The 19,527-nt window shown below is 32.8% G+C and overlaps 1 protein-coding gene across 1 annotated transcript; it reads left to right on the top strand.

Moving 5' to 3' along the window:
* The first annotated feature begins 1,618 nt into the window (after nt 1–1,618).
* On the top strand, nt 1,619–8,761 carry LOC141450813 (uncharacterized). The gene is made up of 5 exons (XM_074121644.1): nt 1,619–2,343; nt 3,055–3,321; nt 4,523–4,582; nt 4,686–4,763; nt 6,151–8,761. Exons 1-5 carry the CDS (start codon nt 2,151–2,153, stop codon nt 7,473–7,475), a joined length of 1,923 nt encoding a protein of 640 aa, XP_073977745.1. The 5' UTR covers nt 1,619–2,150; the 3' UTR covers nt 7,476–8,761.
* Nucleotides 8,762–19,527: the final 10,766 nt, after the last annotated feature.

Here is a 19,527-nt window from a genome sequence, read left to right as displayed (position 1 = left end):
GCTCTTGCATCCACTTAACAAAACAAATACTATCTCCAGCTCCTTTTACAGTCAGATTTTTAAATTTGATTCCGATCCAATCCCATGTTTAGTGATGAATTCGTTAAGGAAAAGTATAGAGAAAACCAAATTTATAGTTAGAAATCGATGTAAGACCGTGTGGTAGAAGAAGCGGTGAATATAGAGCAATTCGGAGGTTAACAACATGGTCCTCCTTACTGATGCTAAGTACTACATTATCTTTAAATATTGAACTTTCGGAGTTCATTTTTTTTAAACAGGTCGAAATCCAAATTTGCTGCTTATCAATGAAAGGAATGTTTAGTGTTGATCCATCTGCTACAAAGATTAATTACATTCGTTTTTGCTTTTCCTCTTTTTTTTGTCTTAGTCTTCCTTTCACAGGCTGACTATCTTACCAGCGGAGAAAGTTAAGGACAGTTTGGAATGTCGAGTTACAACTCCATCTCTAAAGATAAACGAATGCTTAAACCATTCTATTAAAAAGAAAGTGTCTGTCAATGTGGGGCTTACATTGCAATCGCTCAAGATTTCATACATTTAGTTCTTCAGTTTTTAAAACATCAGTCATTTGTACCATTGACGTTGAAAATGCAATTTTAAAAAATTTACAGAAATGTGGGTTCTGAATAACAGCGCAAGACTTGGCACCAGCAATGGACTTGGAAATTTGCAGGATGTTTAAGTCTAGGGAATTAGGAACGTGGAGATGAGGAAGAGTACACCTTAAAAAAAGAGCTTCTGCAGCTCACTCTTTTTTGTCGGATAGTTGAAGAAAAACACCTCAGTAAGCAGGGCACTAAGAAAAAGCTTAAGGTGCTAATAAATTTAACGAGCCATAAATTTTAAGTACAAGTCGTAAATTATATATTTGTCATGTTTTAAAGGGTATGGAAATATTTTTTTTGACAATTTTGTAAGTCTTTAGGATGATATAGAGAGTTGCTTAGTATTAGATTAAAGCGTTAATCCATAAGTCGGCTCGCACTTATTAGACATTTTGAGCTAATTATAGATTGTTCTAAATGTAATCCTTTTTGATTCAGCTGCTTGTTTTTCTGGAAATAGGCGTTTACCATTTTCAGATTAACTTGACACTTAGGAAATTAGGAAAAAATAGAGTTTAAATCATCAATGTATCTGACAGGACAGCTGTATAAGAAAAGAAGCTGATTGTCTTTATGTATTCTGTGATACTCTATTTTAAGCAAGATAAAAATGTGCTTTCAAGCAGTTAAGAATTTGATCATGGGCTATATTTTTAAATCAATTTTCTTGATGCCCTGGAAGAATTTTGGTAAACAATGGGCACGAAACATTCAAATGGAGGTACAAAAAAAAGAAGCTTTTGATGATCCTTGATCTTCAGTCTTGCTTAAGTTTTAAGTGTTGTGAAAGTAGGAATCTTGCACCAAATGGTTTAGTGTATTCGGCTTACTAGTCACATTCAAGTTATGTAAGTACTGGTTAAAACTTGCTCCCAATAAATCCGTAGAGGGATTGGCACACTTTGTTTGAATATAGTCCTATTCGCGTTTTATTAAACGCAGTTAGCTGCTGAAAAGAAGATAATAGTCAAAATTTGGAAATCTGAGGATAATTAGTACTGCCAGGAAAAAAGTATTTTCCGCATCTGTAAGGTGAAAATTGAAAGTGCAATTTGCAAAAAATATTTAAAGAGCATTTAATTCTAATTCGAACAAACTTTTAGGCGCACATCTGAATACTTCATTTTCCTAAAATTTAGCACAATTCCAAAAAATCATGTTGGGAGAGAGGGATGAACAGGTCTAGTTTGGAAGAAACACTTGTTTTATTTTCATGCAAGGAAAACAGATTGTACGCAGTAACGAGTTGAATTCGTCACATTCTAGTCCTCTGTCCTTGACTAAATGAACTTGTTGACTCGTATTTTTGCAATTAGTAACAACCTAGATAATTGCTTCTCAAAACTCAGCAGTAAAAAAAAATGTTATTGATAACAGTAGTGTTTACTCCATGTAAGGTTATTTAATATTTATACCAAGTATTGTGGTTAGTATTTATAAACGGGTAACAGCTTGTTAGTAGATTACGGGTACAATGACTTCGTATGTCTATCTGGTAAATGAAAACGATGTGCAACAAAAATGACTGAACAAATACAAATGGAGATCGTAAATGATACATCTGAAGCTGAATCTGAAGAATGGGATCTTGTTCAACACAAGGATATCCAAATTAGCGAAAATACAAGCGATGCTGAAAGTGTTGAAATTATAAATGAGGAAGAGATAGTAGAAACAACTGCTCGTGAAGTACCTACTTGCTCCAATATAAGTGGTAATTATCTTGTAATAGTTTTTTTTTTAATTATCACTTAATTCCTAGTTTGAATTTTGATAATAGCTCCATCCATGACATACATATTGGTATTGGAGCTTAATTTATCACGTAAAGTGGAAAATTGTTAACCAGCAAATTTGAATCATCTTTCCGTTTCAAGAGAAAGCCTCTCTTTCGTTAAACAAGTAACGTTAAATGTAATTCTGGTAATTGAAACGTCTTTGCTGATTTTTTTTTTTCCAGTTGTTCGGACTCTTCAGACAAGGGAGAATTTCATGAAAGCAATTCTTTCTTGTATAAAATCAACTTTTAAATATTAATATAGAAAACCGTGAAAAATGTGAATTCATAGATCTGTTAGATGCCCATTAAACTCGTGAACAAATCCGATAAAATAATAAGATTTCCCGGGTCAGCAAATCTTTTGGTTCGTGCCATTGTAGGTTTTGCATGTTTGAGAAAGAGGTGTTGTACCGTGTCCTCTGCCTTGCCAAGACTGTCAAGAGAAAGATTTCTACAATTGGGCGTTGATGTGCCTTTAGGCTCTAAGAGTTTTTGATGCTAGTCATTCGTGTTTTAGTGAGATTTCGTGATGAATATTTTTGTTTATGTTTTTCATTGATTGTCTGAAATAATATTAATTTTTATGCTAAGCATATGGGCAGAATGTAATGTAAAAGAGAAGTGACTTTACAATTTTTATTTCAGATGTAGTAGGTAGGGACGATGCAACTGAGTTATTGATCAACAGAGAAAAAGATCACAACGAAGAAAACATAAAAGGAACAAACGAGATCCAATCAGACGAAATAAACTCAACTTCAACTACAGATTGTAACCCGAGAGAAGAATCCATTTACGGGTACTTTTCCCAAGTAGACAGATTTGTATCAACAGTTACAGCACCTAAAGATGCAGTTTACATATGTCTGGCAATTTTGGTAGTTTGCCTCGCTACGCTCATCATTCCCGAAGGTATCAGTTCTTTTCAGTCATAGATAGCTTCATGCTTGATTTATCATTCGAATTTTAATCGCCATTCATTCAGATTTTATAGGTTTATAGAAACTAATTATTTAGAATTAATACTAGAAGTGCCGACACCTCAAAATGTGTGCTGAATTTTTATTAACTGTACTTACAGAACGTCTCTCAAATACACATAAAATCAGACCACTTAACGAAAAACCAATAGATCATTCTTACAAACTGATTTTTTAGATTTAACATCAGTAACAATATTGAATTACAAGTATCAGTTAGGGTTTATTGGATATTGTGAGTTTGTAAAACAAATATAGATGCAAAAATTACGAATAATATCTCTGATCGACCCGCATGGGGTAGCTGATGCATGCAGTTACTTGGGGAGTAACGACCCCACGGGCACCACAGTTCAATATACCATGTACTCTCCACAAAGCAGCACACCAACACAACATTCATTTTCACCACAAACAAAGACATATACAGATTCGGGTCACCTTTAAGTTTCAACTTCATCTATTTAGGGTGGAGAGAGTGTTACTGGTTATCCTTAATGAGTGCATCCTCTTACCAGACTGGGTATCATAGGTTAATCCCTTGCGTAGCTGAAAATGTCTTGTTAACATCGTAGGAAAATCTGACACCAATAAAGTTTTCCTTTCTATCTTTCATTGACAATTTGACGGTATTAGCTAAAAACCTCCGATACTTAATTTGCAATTTGAATATCGTTTGTGACTCACTGTAGTTGACGATTATTAGTAAAATATTTAAGCCTTAAATGCGACTTCAGTTAGCTGCCTTAGATTTTTGTCTACCTAGGAGCCTTTTAATCACTGTCCAAAGACCAACATTCCTTGAGGAGTCTCTGGGCGCCAATAATTTCAGGCTATGCCAAGTGCATGTTAACTACAGATTAACTTAACTTAATATTTCCCAAAATCAATGTTTGTGCTGTGTATACTCACTTCTACAGCGACGTGACGAGGAGTAGTAGTTAGGCAATGGATACGCAAAAGTGAAGTTGTTGGCTACATCAACTCTTCTTTGTCGAGTGTGAAAGAGTGAGGAGTTTTAGTAGTTTATGTAGTTAATCCCTTTTGATGTGATTTCCCATAAGGTGTTAATTTGATTTATCCAGACAAAAACTTCATGAAATTGAATTTAGCGTTAATATTATTCTTCACAGATGGGAGAATTAAATCGACTTTTCCTGCAACTTCACCAAATGAACATGAAATTGATGTTGGTATGTTTTTTATGTTTGAATGGCTTATGTTTATAATAGTTTCTTTTATTATTGCAGTTTTTATCATACTCGTGTTCTAATTTAAACCACAAATTTGTTGCAGCTAATTTAATTAGCGAGTTACGATTATATCGAGAGAGCAACGAAAATCTGAAATTGCAGGTGAAGCACTTAACAGAAGGTAATTCTTGTAGTAATTTATTAGTCTATTGTTTTAGTTCTTTTTTTAACACTTTCTAATACAGAATAGTGGAGGGATTTTTAAAGATTAAACTACTATGCTTTAATTTAGTTTAATAGAACCTATCTAAATACCTAATATAATATCTGCCCAGCCAAAGTGTTGTAGCAATATTTGTTTATAAATCTGTTGCATTTATCCTCTTAGAAACGTTACTGTTTCTCTTTAAACTTCTGATTGCTCTTCTAAATACCTACATCATTCTTATTGCTTAAAATTCATTGACATACCTGACACATCAAAACTAATTGAAGGACAACTCTAAGGAAGACTTGGAATAAGTTATTTTCAAGTAGATCGACACAGTTTTATGGTCCCAAGTATTCGATTACAGTCACGAAACAGTTTAGGAATAGTAAAAGAAATCAGAATAGAAGAATGAGGAAGTTGGAGACGCATTGAATGGATGTGGACTAATTTATCAAAGCTTAAAAGATTTTAAAGAAGAGTAGCTTACGGTGTCACGAAGTTTCTTCTCTCCTTGAGGAGGATACCAATGTGAATTTGGTAGATCTGTTGACTGTACTCCCTTGGGTGGAGTTTAGGAAAGAGCGTGCCATTGGAAGTGCGATTTTTTTTAATGGTTTTTCAATTTTCTACGAATTTCTCGAGAAACCTCTTTATTGATGTCCACTCAACCACTGCCTTTATTGATGTCTACAAATGAATGTAGTTTGCCACTCATTCTTCTGTTTGAAAGTTCTCTTATGAAATTTATTTGATGGTTGTTCTTGTATTTATTTATTTTGGTAAGTCTTCCCTCTAAAGTGCTAATAGTAAATGTTACATATTGCCGTTGGCATCTACAGTTTCATTTTCACTGCTCACTAACCCCATCATTTGTTCTGATGATGTCATAAATGTCTGCTTCACTATTATCTTTTCTATTTTATGTATGACTAATTGGGTTTGATGAACCTGTTCAACTCCATTCTGCTGAGTAGAATGCGGAAGACCACCATCGCTTTATCTTAAAACTGAAAATTGAGTAGTTGATTTTGGTTTATTGCGTAAAAGCTTGTGAGACCAGGTTTAATTGTTTATTTGGTTGAAATTCTAATCTTTTTCGTTGCTTCAATTATAATAGCTTTGAATAATGAACTGTGAGGAGCATTTTCTTTAAAGTATTTATTTTAAATGAAGTGATAATATTGCCCGAAAAGAAAATTAAAAACCAAAGATTAGCAACACTTCATTTTTTCAGCAAAAGTAACCACATTTTTGGATCCAATTCCTATGTTTAGCTTTACAAAACTTTTTCTCAAATAAATTGTAATAATCAGTTTTTATGAGCGATGTTATTGCACTCCATCATTTTATTTTTCAGTTGTAAGCGGATTGCAAAATGCTGGTCAAGGATCTTCGACTGATAACATAATTGGAACCAGTGAACAATTTCGGCCAGTAAAAGCTGACCTACATCCACCAGATACAGCAATCCTTGAAGATATCAATGCTTTGAATGGTTTAATTGAGTTAATAAATATTTACAAAGAATTCTCATATCTGCCTAATGTTACTAGAGTTAATAATGAAAATATTACGATAGATGCTGTTAATAGAAAATTTAGTAATAATCCACTTTTAAATGATAGTTTTGGCAGCATTTATAACAAAAGTATTCAAAATACTTTGGATTTATTCTATAAAATTCCAGCACATTTAGAGCAATTAACTACAGTTGTATTACAACACAAAAATGTACAGCCATTTATTTTAAAATGGGGACATAAATTGAATAAATTTTCACATTCTCTTCAAAATGATATAAGAAAAATGAAATTAAAATTGGCTAAGCATATCGTAAAAAGTGTTAACGGAATAATGAATTCATTTTATAAAAAACTTTGTAATTTTGAAATTAACAAAGTGATTACTTTTGATGAATGTGATTCATATAATTTTACCAAAAATTGGAAGAAGAATAAGAAAACTGTTTGGGAAAATGATAAAAAAGCATATAAATTTTGGAGTAGGGATGAAAGAAAAGTTTATGATAAAGATAATGAAAAAAGAAAAATTAAAGTGAATGGGAATAGAGAGAAAATTAATAGAATTCATTCAAGTGAAAAAAAACTGAGTCCTAAAGTTTTAAGCGGAAGTGATAATAACTATGTGTTATTGAACTCAAAAGCCCCTGTAGAGCTTTTTCCGGCAAAAACAATAGAAAAAACGGAAGAAATGAAAGATCGAATTAAACAGTTTGACCAAGAATTTCAGAAGAAAAGAGCTATTTTTGGTGATCAACTTGAATCAGTGAAGAAAGCGGCTGACAGAATATTAAAGAATTTGGAGAAAAATTATAAAAATCACAATGGAAATAAAATAAATGATAATGAAAAACTAAAAAAAAATCGTCCAATTGTAAAAGAAACTTGTAAAAAGAGTGGCTACGAAATTAAATGCAATGAAACACACAAATTGCTTAAAGCAGATGAAAATTGGTTTTTAAACATTGGAAATCAAAGATCAAAGATTAGATCGTATCAATCAAAAGTTGATTGGCTTTTTGAACGTGCCAGAGCGCGTAGAGATAAGAGTTTCAATGAAAATCAACGATATTTCTGGCAAAGGCATGGTACAGCACCACCTCCATTCTCAAGACGTCACAGATACCATTGGTTTACAAATGACGATGAAGTTGAGTTTTGATTTTGGCATTTTTTACAATGTCTGTTTTGAATCTCTTAACTTTTTATTTGAAAAAGAAATACATTAGTGTTTCCTCTTTTTCTTTCTTTTATTGAGTGATTTATTTGTGATTTAGGTTATTGTATCTTTTAGTTTTTCCAGCTTTCCACTACTTAGAGATCTTGTCAAGATTTTTTAGAATAAATCTACCCAACATTTCTAGTGGTTTATCCAAGAAAATTCATCTAATTTTTTTAAATAAAAAATGTTTTGAAAAGCCTACAAAATACAAGTCCAATACAATGATTATAATTTTCAAAATAAATAACTTTTTATTAGTTAAGAGTGATGAATAAATTAAAATAGGCAACTCTTTTCTTCGCATAAACTTGATATCTTTGATTCTTATTTCGTCTGAATTGAATTCCTATTTTTTAAGTCATGATCTCAACCTCAACAAATTTGGACTACAACAGGATGCGCCTTCACAGTTTAGCGATGTTTCCTGCCGCAATGCTACATTTGGTAGAAAAGGTAGCTCAACGTACATCTAACAGCGTCTCCCGACTAATTTGTTCCAAACTTAAGGTACTTTTCTCATCCCTAAGGTACTCACCTACAAACTCCATTCATATCTTCTCCATTGTGAGACTCATCTCACTCATATCGAATCTCATTTAGAATAGAAGTGTATTGTGTATCGGTGGTCATCTGTCTGATATTTTTTATATGTTTTATAACTTCCGTTGGCCAATTTTCAAGAGTAGATCCTATTTTAGACAACGAAGTTCATGCTCACAGCTTAAAACAGCGCATTTGTCTTGTACGGCAACTACTTAAACGTTCAGCTAAAACGTAAGTACCCGTAAATATACTTAGTTAACTTATTGAACGTGAAGCTAGGACAAAAATTATTGCAATACAAATTATTCAAGCTCAATTTAGTCTTCTAAAGACTACTAAGAAGGTATTCTTGGATAAATACTTTAATTGTTGGAAGTATTAAGTTTTAACTAATAACGAGGTAATGTTCTGTTTGTGACTTTTTTTTCAACGTGATAAAATACAGTAGTTTTATTTTTGTAAACGGATGATTATGTAAGATTTTTATAGGATTTTTACTCTCTTTTTTTTTGTAAAATCCTTCTCTGTTTTTCTTTTTATAATTTCCGTTTTTATTTTTATAATAATTTGAAAGTAGCATACTATCCAAAATATTTGTTACTTGTTTTAGTACATTTGTATTATTATTTGTTGTTTCTTATATTTGTAAATAAAAATAAATATAAAAAAGAAAATAAGTTGAACGAATTTTTCTTTAATTCTGTTACTTGAATTTTCAGAATCTTGAGAAGACCCGTTGAAAGGATAAACTGAAAAGAAATGTGATGTATGTAAGGTTCCTTTTATATGACAGAACTTTCCAGCCAAATTTTTCTAGCTTGCCAGGGAAAAACAAAATTTTCATTCTTCCAATTCGCATCGTAAGCAATAAATTTAAAAATAACTTCGGAAAGTATCTTGAAGAAACTCAGTTTCTTACAAGTTTTCCTTTCTGTTTGTAAACTTGAAGAGTGCGTATAAAGATTATCCAGAAAAAACAACAAAATAGGATATTAATCCTGAACTAGCTCTAATCCAACAAAGTCAATCACAAATATAAGGAAAATGAAGGGTAAAATCGTATCGGATAAGCTCCGAGCTATTTTTGAATCCTAGCAGATAAATTAATAATTCTTTCTGGTTTAATAATTCTACAAAACCCAAGGCCTTTTACTGATTACGGAAGTGGAAAGTAAGAATAAATCATAACTGGAGGTAAATAGATTACTGTCAAAGCTATAAACAAAGGTTTAATTTATAATACTATGAAATATAATCGGATTTTATTTAATCATTCTGATGAAGGAAGGCTTCCAAAAAAAATATATATACATAAATTAAATAATATGTTGGAGCATTTTTATTTTTGTAGTTTCCTACAGTAAAGTATGATTTAAAATTAGGTTTTACAAGTAATAATCAAATTTCTAACTTCTAAAGTCGTCTAATCAATTATTCACATAATTTAGAAAAATGTCCCAATGAGGGAGTCAAATTCTTGAGTGTAAAATTTCTTATTCCTTCGACTTCCCCATCATATTGTCCGATTATAGTACTTACTTAGTCTAGATGGACCAATCCTGCTGAGATGGCACCTGCTCTTCCCTCGCTACGGTTTCGACTGGGAAGCAGTATGGAACCAATGGATATTGGAGAAAATCACCCCTCGAGAGAAATTTATTTTAAATTCCACTTGAAATTCTTCGAGGAGTATCTCGTCCAACTGTCAACTATCTTGATGCTGAATGAGTTGACCTTTTTTTTTGCACTTCTCCGTCGTTTAGGGGCTTAGTTGAGCATTGATTCTGTATGAAATCATTTTTTTAAATTCTAGTTGATCACTGGTGTGACATGCAATATGCATCTAAATGTCAGCAGCTTCCTTTCAAAAATGTTTTTTTTTTTTTTTTCAGGAATGGCGAACAAGTAGATTACGAAACAATCCCAGCCTACAAGAGCGATGACTTCAGAAATAAATGATCGTTGATTTTGGCTCTTTCAGTATCGTAGCTGATAACTCTTTTCTGAGACTTCAAAAACGGCTTCCTGTGGTCTCACATCATCCGCTAGCTGTCTTTCACGCCCACTAGCAGGCCCCTCTTAAATAATAAAATTTTACTGATACAAAAATCCATTTGCTTGTATAAATATTTTCTCTTAGGCGCCACGGTAGCCGAGCGGTTAGAGGCGAGACCTGCGAAGCTAATGTGTATTGTGGTACTGGGTTCGATTCCTGGTCTTAGGCCTTGGATTTTATTTAATAGTTAATAAAAGGAATTTACAGTAAAATATGTTTGCTAGTCGCCTCCGTCCACGACACCTAACTGGTAGTTGGACGTTAAGCCCCGCCTGAAAAAATAGGCGATTACTTTACTTTATATTTTCTCTTAGATTTGAGATTATTAAGGGAAGATAAGAAAATAATAATTTATTGAAGTAAACGTTTAAAAAGAAGTAATGTAAGCTGTATTAATAAGGTTTACATTTCAACTCAATCAGTTTTTGTTAAGATAGTCGATACATTTTTTCAAATGCCACTAAAGAAAAAGTTATACTTTTACTTGATTTTGACAGTCATCCTAAATTATACTGCTTAAAAGAACAAACTAAAGAGAAGGGCAGAAGTTTTCTTTTAAAGTAAATTTCCAGAAAATAGAAAGGGCGGATATAAGTTGAGTAAGAAAAACGACCAAAAGTTTTTTCAGAAATACAATTTGTTAGACTGTTCGCAGTCGCGTAACTCACCATCCATACCTTCTGCAATGTATATACGAGTACATAAAGAAAAGAAGAACAACAAAAAACAAACAAAGATAAATGTTTGTGACAAGTTGTATAAAAGAGGAAAAACAAGATAAAAAAAAAATTGCACAAGTGGTTCGTGATTGCCTGTAGTGATGTGAAGTAAGTTGTTGGGATGGAGCCATTAAGTACAACAGATGTCGTCCTTGTTTAGAATGCTGATGCTTGCCTCCTATTTCACGGGCAGTCTACCACCACTGTGAGCCGTCCGTAATGTTTGGAGTGCGATCTGGTTATACCCTGACATCCACTCAAAAACACTTTAAGCGAATTCACCTTTTTCTTATTTCCAATTCCTTCTTCTTCTTTTTATTGATATTCTATAAGATTTAGGAAGAGAATTCTAATCATACTCGTATACGATAAAACAAGTGAACCAAACAATAGATTTACGACCAGCAGCAGTACCAAGCACCATTTCAATAGGCTTCATCTTTTAGCTTAATCTCTTCATTAATATCTCGGAAATTTATTATAGAGGAGTAAATCTTGTAATATCTGAGACTTAGTTTTCAGTTACTGTGGACGACGGAATAATACTTAAAATTTATTTATTAGAGTCACGAAAAAATGAAATTTAAGTAGATGCCTCTACTACATTTTTAGCAGATTTTAGTGCTGTATTCTGTTCTTATGAATAAATGGATACGGACTATGAATATATCTCTTTTTTAGGCTTAACAAGTGATTCAGTTCAAAGTGCCTCCATAACCAGGTGTTAAAAGAAATGATTTTTATAAGTGAATTTAGGGATACAAAAAAAAAAAATACCCTGGTTTAACTCAATACTGTAGACTGGTGTGAGGATAAATTCATTTTTTTCCCCCCTTTATTGGTGGTTTGGTGCGTGAAGTAAGATCATTTATAGTAGCACATCCCTTAACTACGTCAGTGTTACAATCCTAATACGCTCCCTTGGGACCTTCAGCATAACATCCAACCTTGCCCCTCCCGGCCCGCATGCATTATGTAACAGTCTAGCAATTGTCCATTCGTCACAGATAACTGGCCACTACGGGATACTGTTGTACTCAACGATCTTTCCTTTAACGAAAGAATACATACCTTTATGTATATATGTATGTATTTGTGGTGAGTTTTAGTAAGAGTATACAATGCACTCACTAACAATTCGCTTCTTATTGGTGCTTATAAATCAAAGTTGGAAAAAAAGTGCATTGAAAAGTAAATTAAGTCAATAAATGTGAAGTTAAACAAGTGACCATTTTTGCTTATAATCTGTAAAAGGTATATTGTATTGTATGCACCTTGTAAATATTACTTTGTAAGTCTAATGAATTGAAGAAATTCATTTTTAGCAACATAAACAAAGAAAGATAACCAGGCTAAAATTTAATAAAAAAACTTAAGCTCCTCTATTAAGAGTTCTTTAGTTTAGTTCTTTGGTCTAAACTTAAATAATTTGCTATTGAAACTTAATTTAAATATGCTTAAAGGAATTTTAAAATCGTGTTAATATAACGCTAAAGTCAAAAAGTAAACTTACACTTAATGAACTTATTACAAAAATAAGGAAGTTTTATCTCATTTTTTAACAACCACAGGGGAAGTGGACTAGCCACTTCGTCAGGGATTTCGGCATCCCTGCGGGTATCCCAGCCTAATCACTTGAACAACACTCAATACTGACATCTTAACCCTCAGCCTATGTCCATAGCGTCAGCACCCGGCCTACATCGCTTCTACGGGCCGCAGTCACTTGCCCGCCCCCTCAAGAAGAAAAGGAGCGATTAAAGAGAATCTTGATTCAACTTCTTGAAGTTGAATTAAAAAAGAACAATGTTTTATGTTTTTTCAATACTTTTAAACAAAATGAACGCCAAAGAAGACGACAGCTAATCTTAGGAATAGCGTACGGGGACGTGGCCTATTTATTTAGATCATTTGCTTTACTGTATAATTGTTAATTTAGTTGGCTGTCGCCAAATGATTTCCTCCTGCTATAGCTCTACCGCACAAGAATCCTGATACACAGGGTAGCCAAAATTTTGAGTTACCATTGCAAAATAAAAGGAAACATAAGCAATTATCGTCTAGTTGGGCCCGAAATATTAGTATTTCTGCTTTAAGCAGAAATCTCAAGTTTTGTAGTAAAATTAGACAATTTCTAATTTTTCCTTTATTTTGCAATTGTAACTTCTAAATTGGGCTACCCTATGTGTACAATCCACCATCTGTTTCTACATTTCACATTTGGCTTATTTATTAATACACTGAAGAAGAAATCTTAATCAGTCTAGTAAAACTAGACTATAATTACTTATTTTTCCACAAATTTTGCAATCGCAACTACAAATTCGGTCAACCCTCTGTGTACAATACACCATTGGCTTACTTCTTAATAAACGGTAGCAGAAATCAAATAAGTTTGCTCAAAACTAGACAAGAATTACTTATTTTTCTAATAATTTGGCAATGGCTATTCCAAATTCGGCTATTCTGCTGGTACAATCTTCTTCTGACTTAGTTATTAATATATTTAAGCGGAAATCTCAAAATTTACTATCAAACTAGACGACAATTCCTTATTTTTCCATTAATTTGGAAGTCGTAAATTCATATTCAGGGTACCTCTGTATACATTGTACCTCTGGCTAAGGAATTAAACGGATAAAACAGAAATCTCAAACTTCCCATTCAAACTTGACGAGAATTCTTAATTTTTCCATTAATTTTGTATTTGTAACTTCAAATTTGGTCCACCCTGTGGGTACAATACACCATTGGCTTACTTCTTGTTAAACGAAAGCAGAAATCTAATTCTCATGTTTAAAACTAGATGAGAATTACTCATTTCGCCATTAATTTGACGTTGGTAATTCCAAATTTGGCCATCTATGTGTGTACAATTCTCGTTTGCCTTAGTTATTAAAAGTATCAAGAAGAAATCTTAATCAGTCTAGTAAAACTAGACTAGAATTACTTATTTTTCCATTAATTTTGCAATCGTCACTTCAAATTCTGTCGACCCTGTATGTATAATCCATCATGGGCTTACTTCTTGATGCACGGAAGTGGAAATCGAATACATTTGTTCAAAAGTAGACCAGAATTACTTATTTTACTGATAATTTGGCAATGGCAATTCCAAAATCGGGCTATTCTGCTTGTACAATTTTCTTTTGACTTTGTTTTAAGTATATTTAAGCGGAAATCTCAGAATTTACTGTGAAATTAGTCGGAAATTCTTTATTTTCTATTAATTTGGCAATAGTAAATTCATATTCAGGATACCCTTTGTTAGCAATCCACCTTTGCCTTAGTTACTAAAACTATCAACAAGAAATCACAATCTTTCCAGTCAAATTAGAAATAGATTACTTATTTTTCCACCAATGTATACATTGTACCTCTGCCTTAGGAATTAAACGGATAAAAGCGAAATCTCAAACTTTGCAGTAAAACAAGAGAATTCATTATTTTTCATTCACGATTACCGTTGTGTACATTCCACTTCTCCCCTAGTATTTAAATGTAAAAATCAGAAATCTAAATATTTCCAGCAAACCTAGACAAGAATTACGTATTTTTCCATTAATTTTGCCATCATAACTTCAAATTCTTGTCTACCCTGTTTCTATATTCCACCTTTGGCTTATTTATTAATACACTGAAGTAGAAATCTGTATCTTTTCAGCTAACTAGACGACAATTCCTTATTTTTCCATTAATTTTGCAATCGTAACTTCACATTCGGTCCACCCTGTGTGTACATTCCACCAATGGCATACTTCTTGTTAAACGGAAGCGGAAATCAAATACGTTTGCTCAAAACTAGACAAGAATTACTTATTTTTTCAATTATTTTGTAATGGTGACTCGAAAATTGGATTCCACAAACAAGATACTCCGAATTTAAAGTTTAAAGGACTGCAAAATAAAAGGAAAAATAAGAAATTTCATCTAGTTTGGCCAAAACTATTAGGGTTTCCGCGTTAGTTTATTAATAATTAATCCAACTTTGTCTTAGTTATTAAAAGTATGAAAGAGAAAACACCATCTCTACAACTAAACTAGACGAGATTTCCTTATTTTTCCATTAATTTTACGATCGTAACTTTATATTTTTGGCTTCTCAATGTATACATTGTACCTCTGGCTTAGGAATTGAACGGATAAAACAGAAATATCAATCTTTTCAGCAAACCTAGACAAGAATTACTTTTTTTTCCAATAATTTTGCCATCGTAACTTCAAATTTTGGTCTGCCCTGTGTATACAATCCACTTCTGGCTTATTTATTAACACATAAAGGAGAAATCTTGATCTTTTCTATCAAACTAGACGACAATTCCTTATTTTTACATTAATTTTACGATCGTAACTTTATATTCTTGGCTTCTCTATGTATACATTGTACTTCTGGCTCAGGAATTGAACGGATAAAACAGAAATCTCAATCTTTTCAGCAAACCTAGACAAGAATTCCTTATTTTTCCAATGATTTCGCCATCGTAACTTGAAATTCGGTCCACCCTGTGTCCTGTGCCAATCGACCATTGGCTTACTTTTTGTTAAATGGCAGCAAAAATCAAGAACGTTTGTACAAAACTAGGCATGAATTACTCATTATTTTAGCTATTTTCTCGGTAAATGTGACAGTACAAACAGAATTCTCCGAATTTAAAGCTACGGTAGCATAATAAAAAGGAAAACTAAGAAATCCGGTTTAGTTTGTTTGGAAGTGTTAGGATTTCGGCTTTAGTGTAATTATAATTAAGCCATAGGTGGAATGTATACAAAGCAGGGCCAACGTCAGCACCCGGCTTACTCGGTTCTTGCTCCTCTCTCCCGAGTGGAAGACCGGGAAGTAGCGATTAAAGCGAATCAAGGAGTTGATGCAACAAAGCACCAAGGTACATGGTTTTAAACAGAATGACAGCCATAGAAGACGACGGCTAATCTTAGGAACAGCTACCGGGAGCGCGATCTAATTGTTTAGATCGTTTTATTTACTGTAAACTTGTTAAAAGGCCCTCAAAAATCTATAGTCGGCCCTGCTTACAGGTTGTAACTTTTTGGGGTTTTAGCCTATTATAGCCTCACCATTACATAGTTACTACGGAAAAGCAATATGAACCCATTAGATGGTGTAGGGCTCCCTCTCTTCCCACTATTCTTTACTAATACACTGTCCATTTGTATGATTTAGTTAATATCTTTCTTTTGTGATGAAACAGAGTTAATTGAATGTGGTGGTTCTAAATTTGTTCATTATTTGACAGAATTATTTAAGTAATTTGCAATTTAATGTTTCATAATTTGAGTAATAGTGGGCAGATCACTAGAAATATTAAAATATCTTGGTTTTCTGATAGTGCTTACAAAGGCGTTACATTCTTTTAAAATAAAGTTACTAAAAAAACCTATTTAAATATAGTCAATTGGATTCTTACAAATCAAGCATAATTATGTAGTCACCCTTGGGTCAACCCCTTGCTACAATTGTAAATTATAATCAAGTAACAATAAATAATAATGATTATGTAGTCAATCGGATCGGATGGAACTAATAATTATAAATACATACAATGTTCTCTGGGGCTCACATAATTTTTTAAACATAGGTTGAATGAAGAAGAGATAACACAATACCAAGCACGAAAACTGAACCATAATGTAAGTTAAAGAATTGAAAAATCCAAAATATATTCTTAAATGAGCACTTGGCGGTTGACTGAATGAAGAATCATACAGTCGGAACTATACTAAATTATTTATTTATTCATATTTAACTAAACAAATATTTTTGTTAAGAAATATGTGTGTGTAAATTGTACATTGCACCTTCTATATTGTGCAATTTGTAAAATGCGATACGATTGCGGAACTTTCTCGTAAAATGAGTAAGATATAGTAAAGACATTGCTAATTACGAAGCATTAAGTACAAATACTAAATTAAGTTTTTGAAGTGGCTAGTTATTATCCTTATAAAGCTGTTAACAACCGTTTTGGGAAAAGTATTCGAAAACTGTGGGGAATGAGTGGGTAGAAGAGGTAGAGATTGTGTGAGTGAGAGAGAGAGTATATACTGGATGCTGTACAACATCAATGGTTCCACACAAATCTCCTACTTCACTCAGCGAGAAATACAATTGCTAAATCCTATTTATTGCTGACTGGTCACCGTGTTATTTTTCTATTATAAGCTGGTGGAAGTACTTTGGTAGAAGGGAAGAGGTACTCTCCAGTAAGAGGTAGCAGTAGAAATGGTTGTCGAAGGGATAACTAACTCTCTCTCAGTACCTCCTGTCAGGGCCCTTCTTGCCTTCTGCCTGTACCTTCATTCCCTCCTTCCTTGGTGCCTTGCAACAAAATTAAAATTATCTTTGAAGCGTACTGAAGAGGATTTGTTTGCTGTAACAGGGTGAAATCTCTTCCCTTCTCGTGTATAAATATATATATATAAATCTGTTACAGAAAATTGGTAATTGTTTGTTACCTTTACTGCGCAACGTTATAACTTATCTAACAACCTGAACCACAAACCAATCTCTGCTTTGCACTGCTACTGGCTAGCAACGCCATTCTCATAATAATGACTATTCAATATTAAATTTAAAACTTCCAACTTGTGTAATTTAAGTTCTACAATAGAATTATTCTGTTAATTTACTATTGTCATTCTATCAGACACAATCATATTTGCAATTTTTCCATTCTGCATTTGTTGAGTTATGTTACTTTTCATTATTGTATATATATATATATATATATATATATATATATATTTAGAGACAAATTAGTATTACTAATAACACTTATTGTGGTTGTTATGGATCTCAATTTTTTAATGCATAAGTTTCATCATCGAAGCAAAAAGCAATACCGTTAAAAAACAAAATGTAAAGAAGAAAGGTAGCGGTAAGGGAAATAATTGAGGTGAGAAGAAAGATGTTAATGATTTTAGAGGAAGGGAGCTTTGATATAGTTTTGAACAAGTCTTTCATATATAAGGAAAGAGATAACTTTGGAAAACAAAGAAAACTTGCCATTCTATCACCTGCCAAAGACCCAAGCAATCAAGGTGGTTATTTGTTAATCAATATCCTGCCAGGAAATTGTCTTCGTGAAGAGGATGAACATGGCAAAGAGGTAGATGGATATTTCGTCTTAATAGTTCGTTTTCTCCTCTTTTTTTGCATAACTTAGGCTTTTTTGCTTAAAAAGGGCCAACTAATTCTATCGCTTACTAACTAATGAAGGTTTCCTTTTTATTCTAGCCTTGATTATCCAGGGCTTTCCTTACTCTATTTTCCCAAGTTGTTGTAGGCCTAATTCTGTTATTTTCGTGGAAGATATCTAAACTCCTTGGAACTTATGGACTGGAGCACTTACATTCACAAAATCACCTTGCAACAGAACAAGTAAAAAGCCAGTTTGTCTTCTCTATTCGAAAATTATCCCACTGCAGGTGAGGCCAGCTCTGAGCAGACTGTGTCAGGAGAAGAGGAAACAGTTCTTAATACTGTCACATTGCATAGCAATGCGATAGAGCCATCTGATAGTTGAAGTCCTGAGAAGATAATACGCTAGAATGACTCCGGTAGAACATTTAGATGTTCTAAAGGGAGAGAGCATTCCTAAAAGAGTAAATAGGACTTAACACAATGAGCATTTATTTAGTTTTATTTTATCTATAAAGCCGGGATGTTATCCTCCTAACTTAACACTTAGTTCAGTAAAATAAGTTTTTAAATGATAAAACATTCAAGTTTAGAAAAGAACTGAAAAGAAATAGAATCAACTAAGTCTCTAAATCTGTTTTTTTCTTAACGTGTGTAAATAAATAAAATCAGTCTTTTGATATCCTTAGAACTAGTAAGTGAAGATAAGATTGCCCAGATGGGTACGGACAAGCCTTAATGCTTTCATACAATACGTGATGGTAGAACTCCCAAGGGAACTATCTTCATAACTCACAAACTAAATACATCATTTACGCTTTAAATACGACGAAATAAATCAACTGTCTTCAATTATTTTTTCACTTCTTTTCACAAAATTACCTTGTAACAGAACTTGCAAAAAGCCATTTAGTTCTGTCGGTTCTTTTATTCGTTTTTTTTTTTTTTTATGGGCGGTTAATTTGTCAACTCCTGAATACAATGTAGAAATAAATCTTGTTTTTATTGATTGATAATCATTATTGTATCAATGATTCAATGAATTAATCAAAATAAAAACATCTGATATATTCTGCGTTAAGTAAGCAATTAATTACACGTACAATCGAGAGATTGTGCTTACTATGATATCAAAATTTAATGACCAATATAGTAATAACAATTTTATTGCGTAACTGACCTGATACTCCGAGAAGGACTTTGATCTCGCAAGTCATTCACCAAAGAAAAGTACTATATACTGTGACCAGGGAGTTAAGAAAGTATACTTCAGGTAACTGTTCAGTTAGGATGCAAACGCTAACTAAAAGAAGCTTTTTACCTATAAGGAAACATCATTACTAATGTGAGCATACCTCCTCTGGCTTAGTAATTAAAAGTAAAAAGCAGAAATCTCAATCTTTGTAGTAAAACTAGACGGGAATTTATTACTTTTCTATTAATTTTGCAGTCGTAACTTCAAATTCTTGGCTACCCTGTAGTACATTCCACCCCTAGCTTATTTATTAATACACTGAA

The sequence above is a fragment of the Rhodnius prolixus genome, unplaced genomic scaffold, assembly GCF_049639745.1.
Source record: "Rhodnius prolixus isolate KJV_2025 unplaced genomic scaffold, Rpr scaffold_8, whole genome shotgun sequence".
NCBI classification, from domain to species: domain Eukaryota; kingdom Metazoa; phylum Arthropoda; class Insecta; order Hemiptera; family Reduviidae; genus Rhodnius; species Rhodnius prolixus.
Note: the sequence above shows the minus strand (reverse complement) of the source record. Positions and strands in the feature narration are given on the sequence as shown.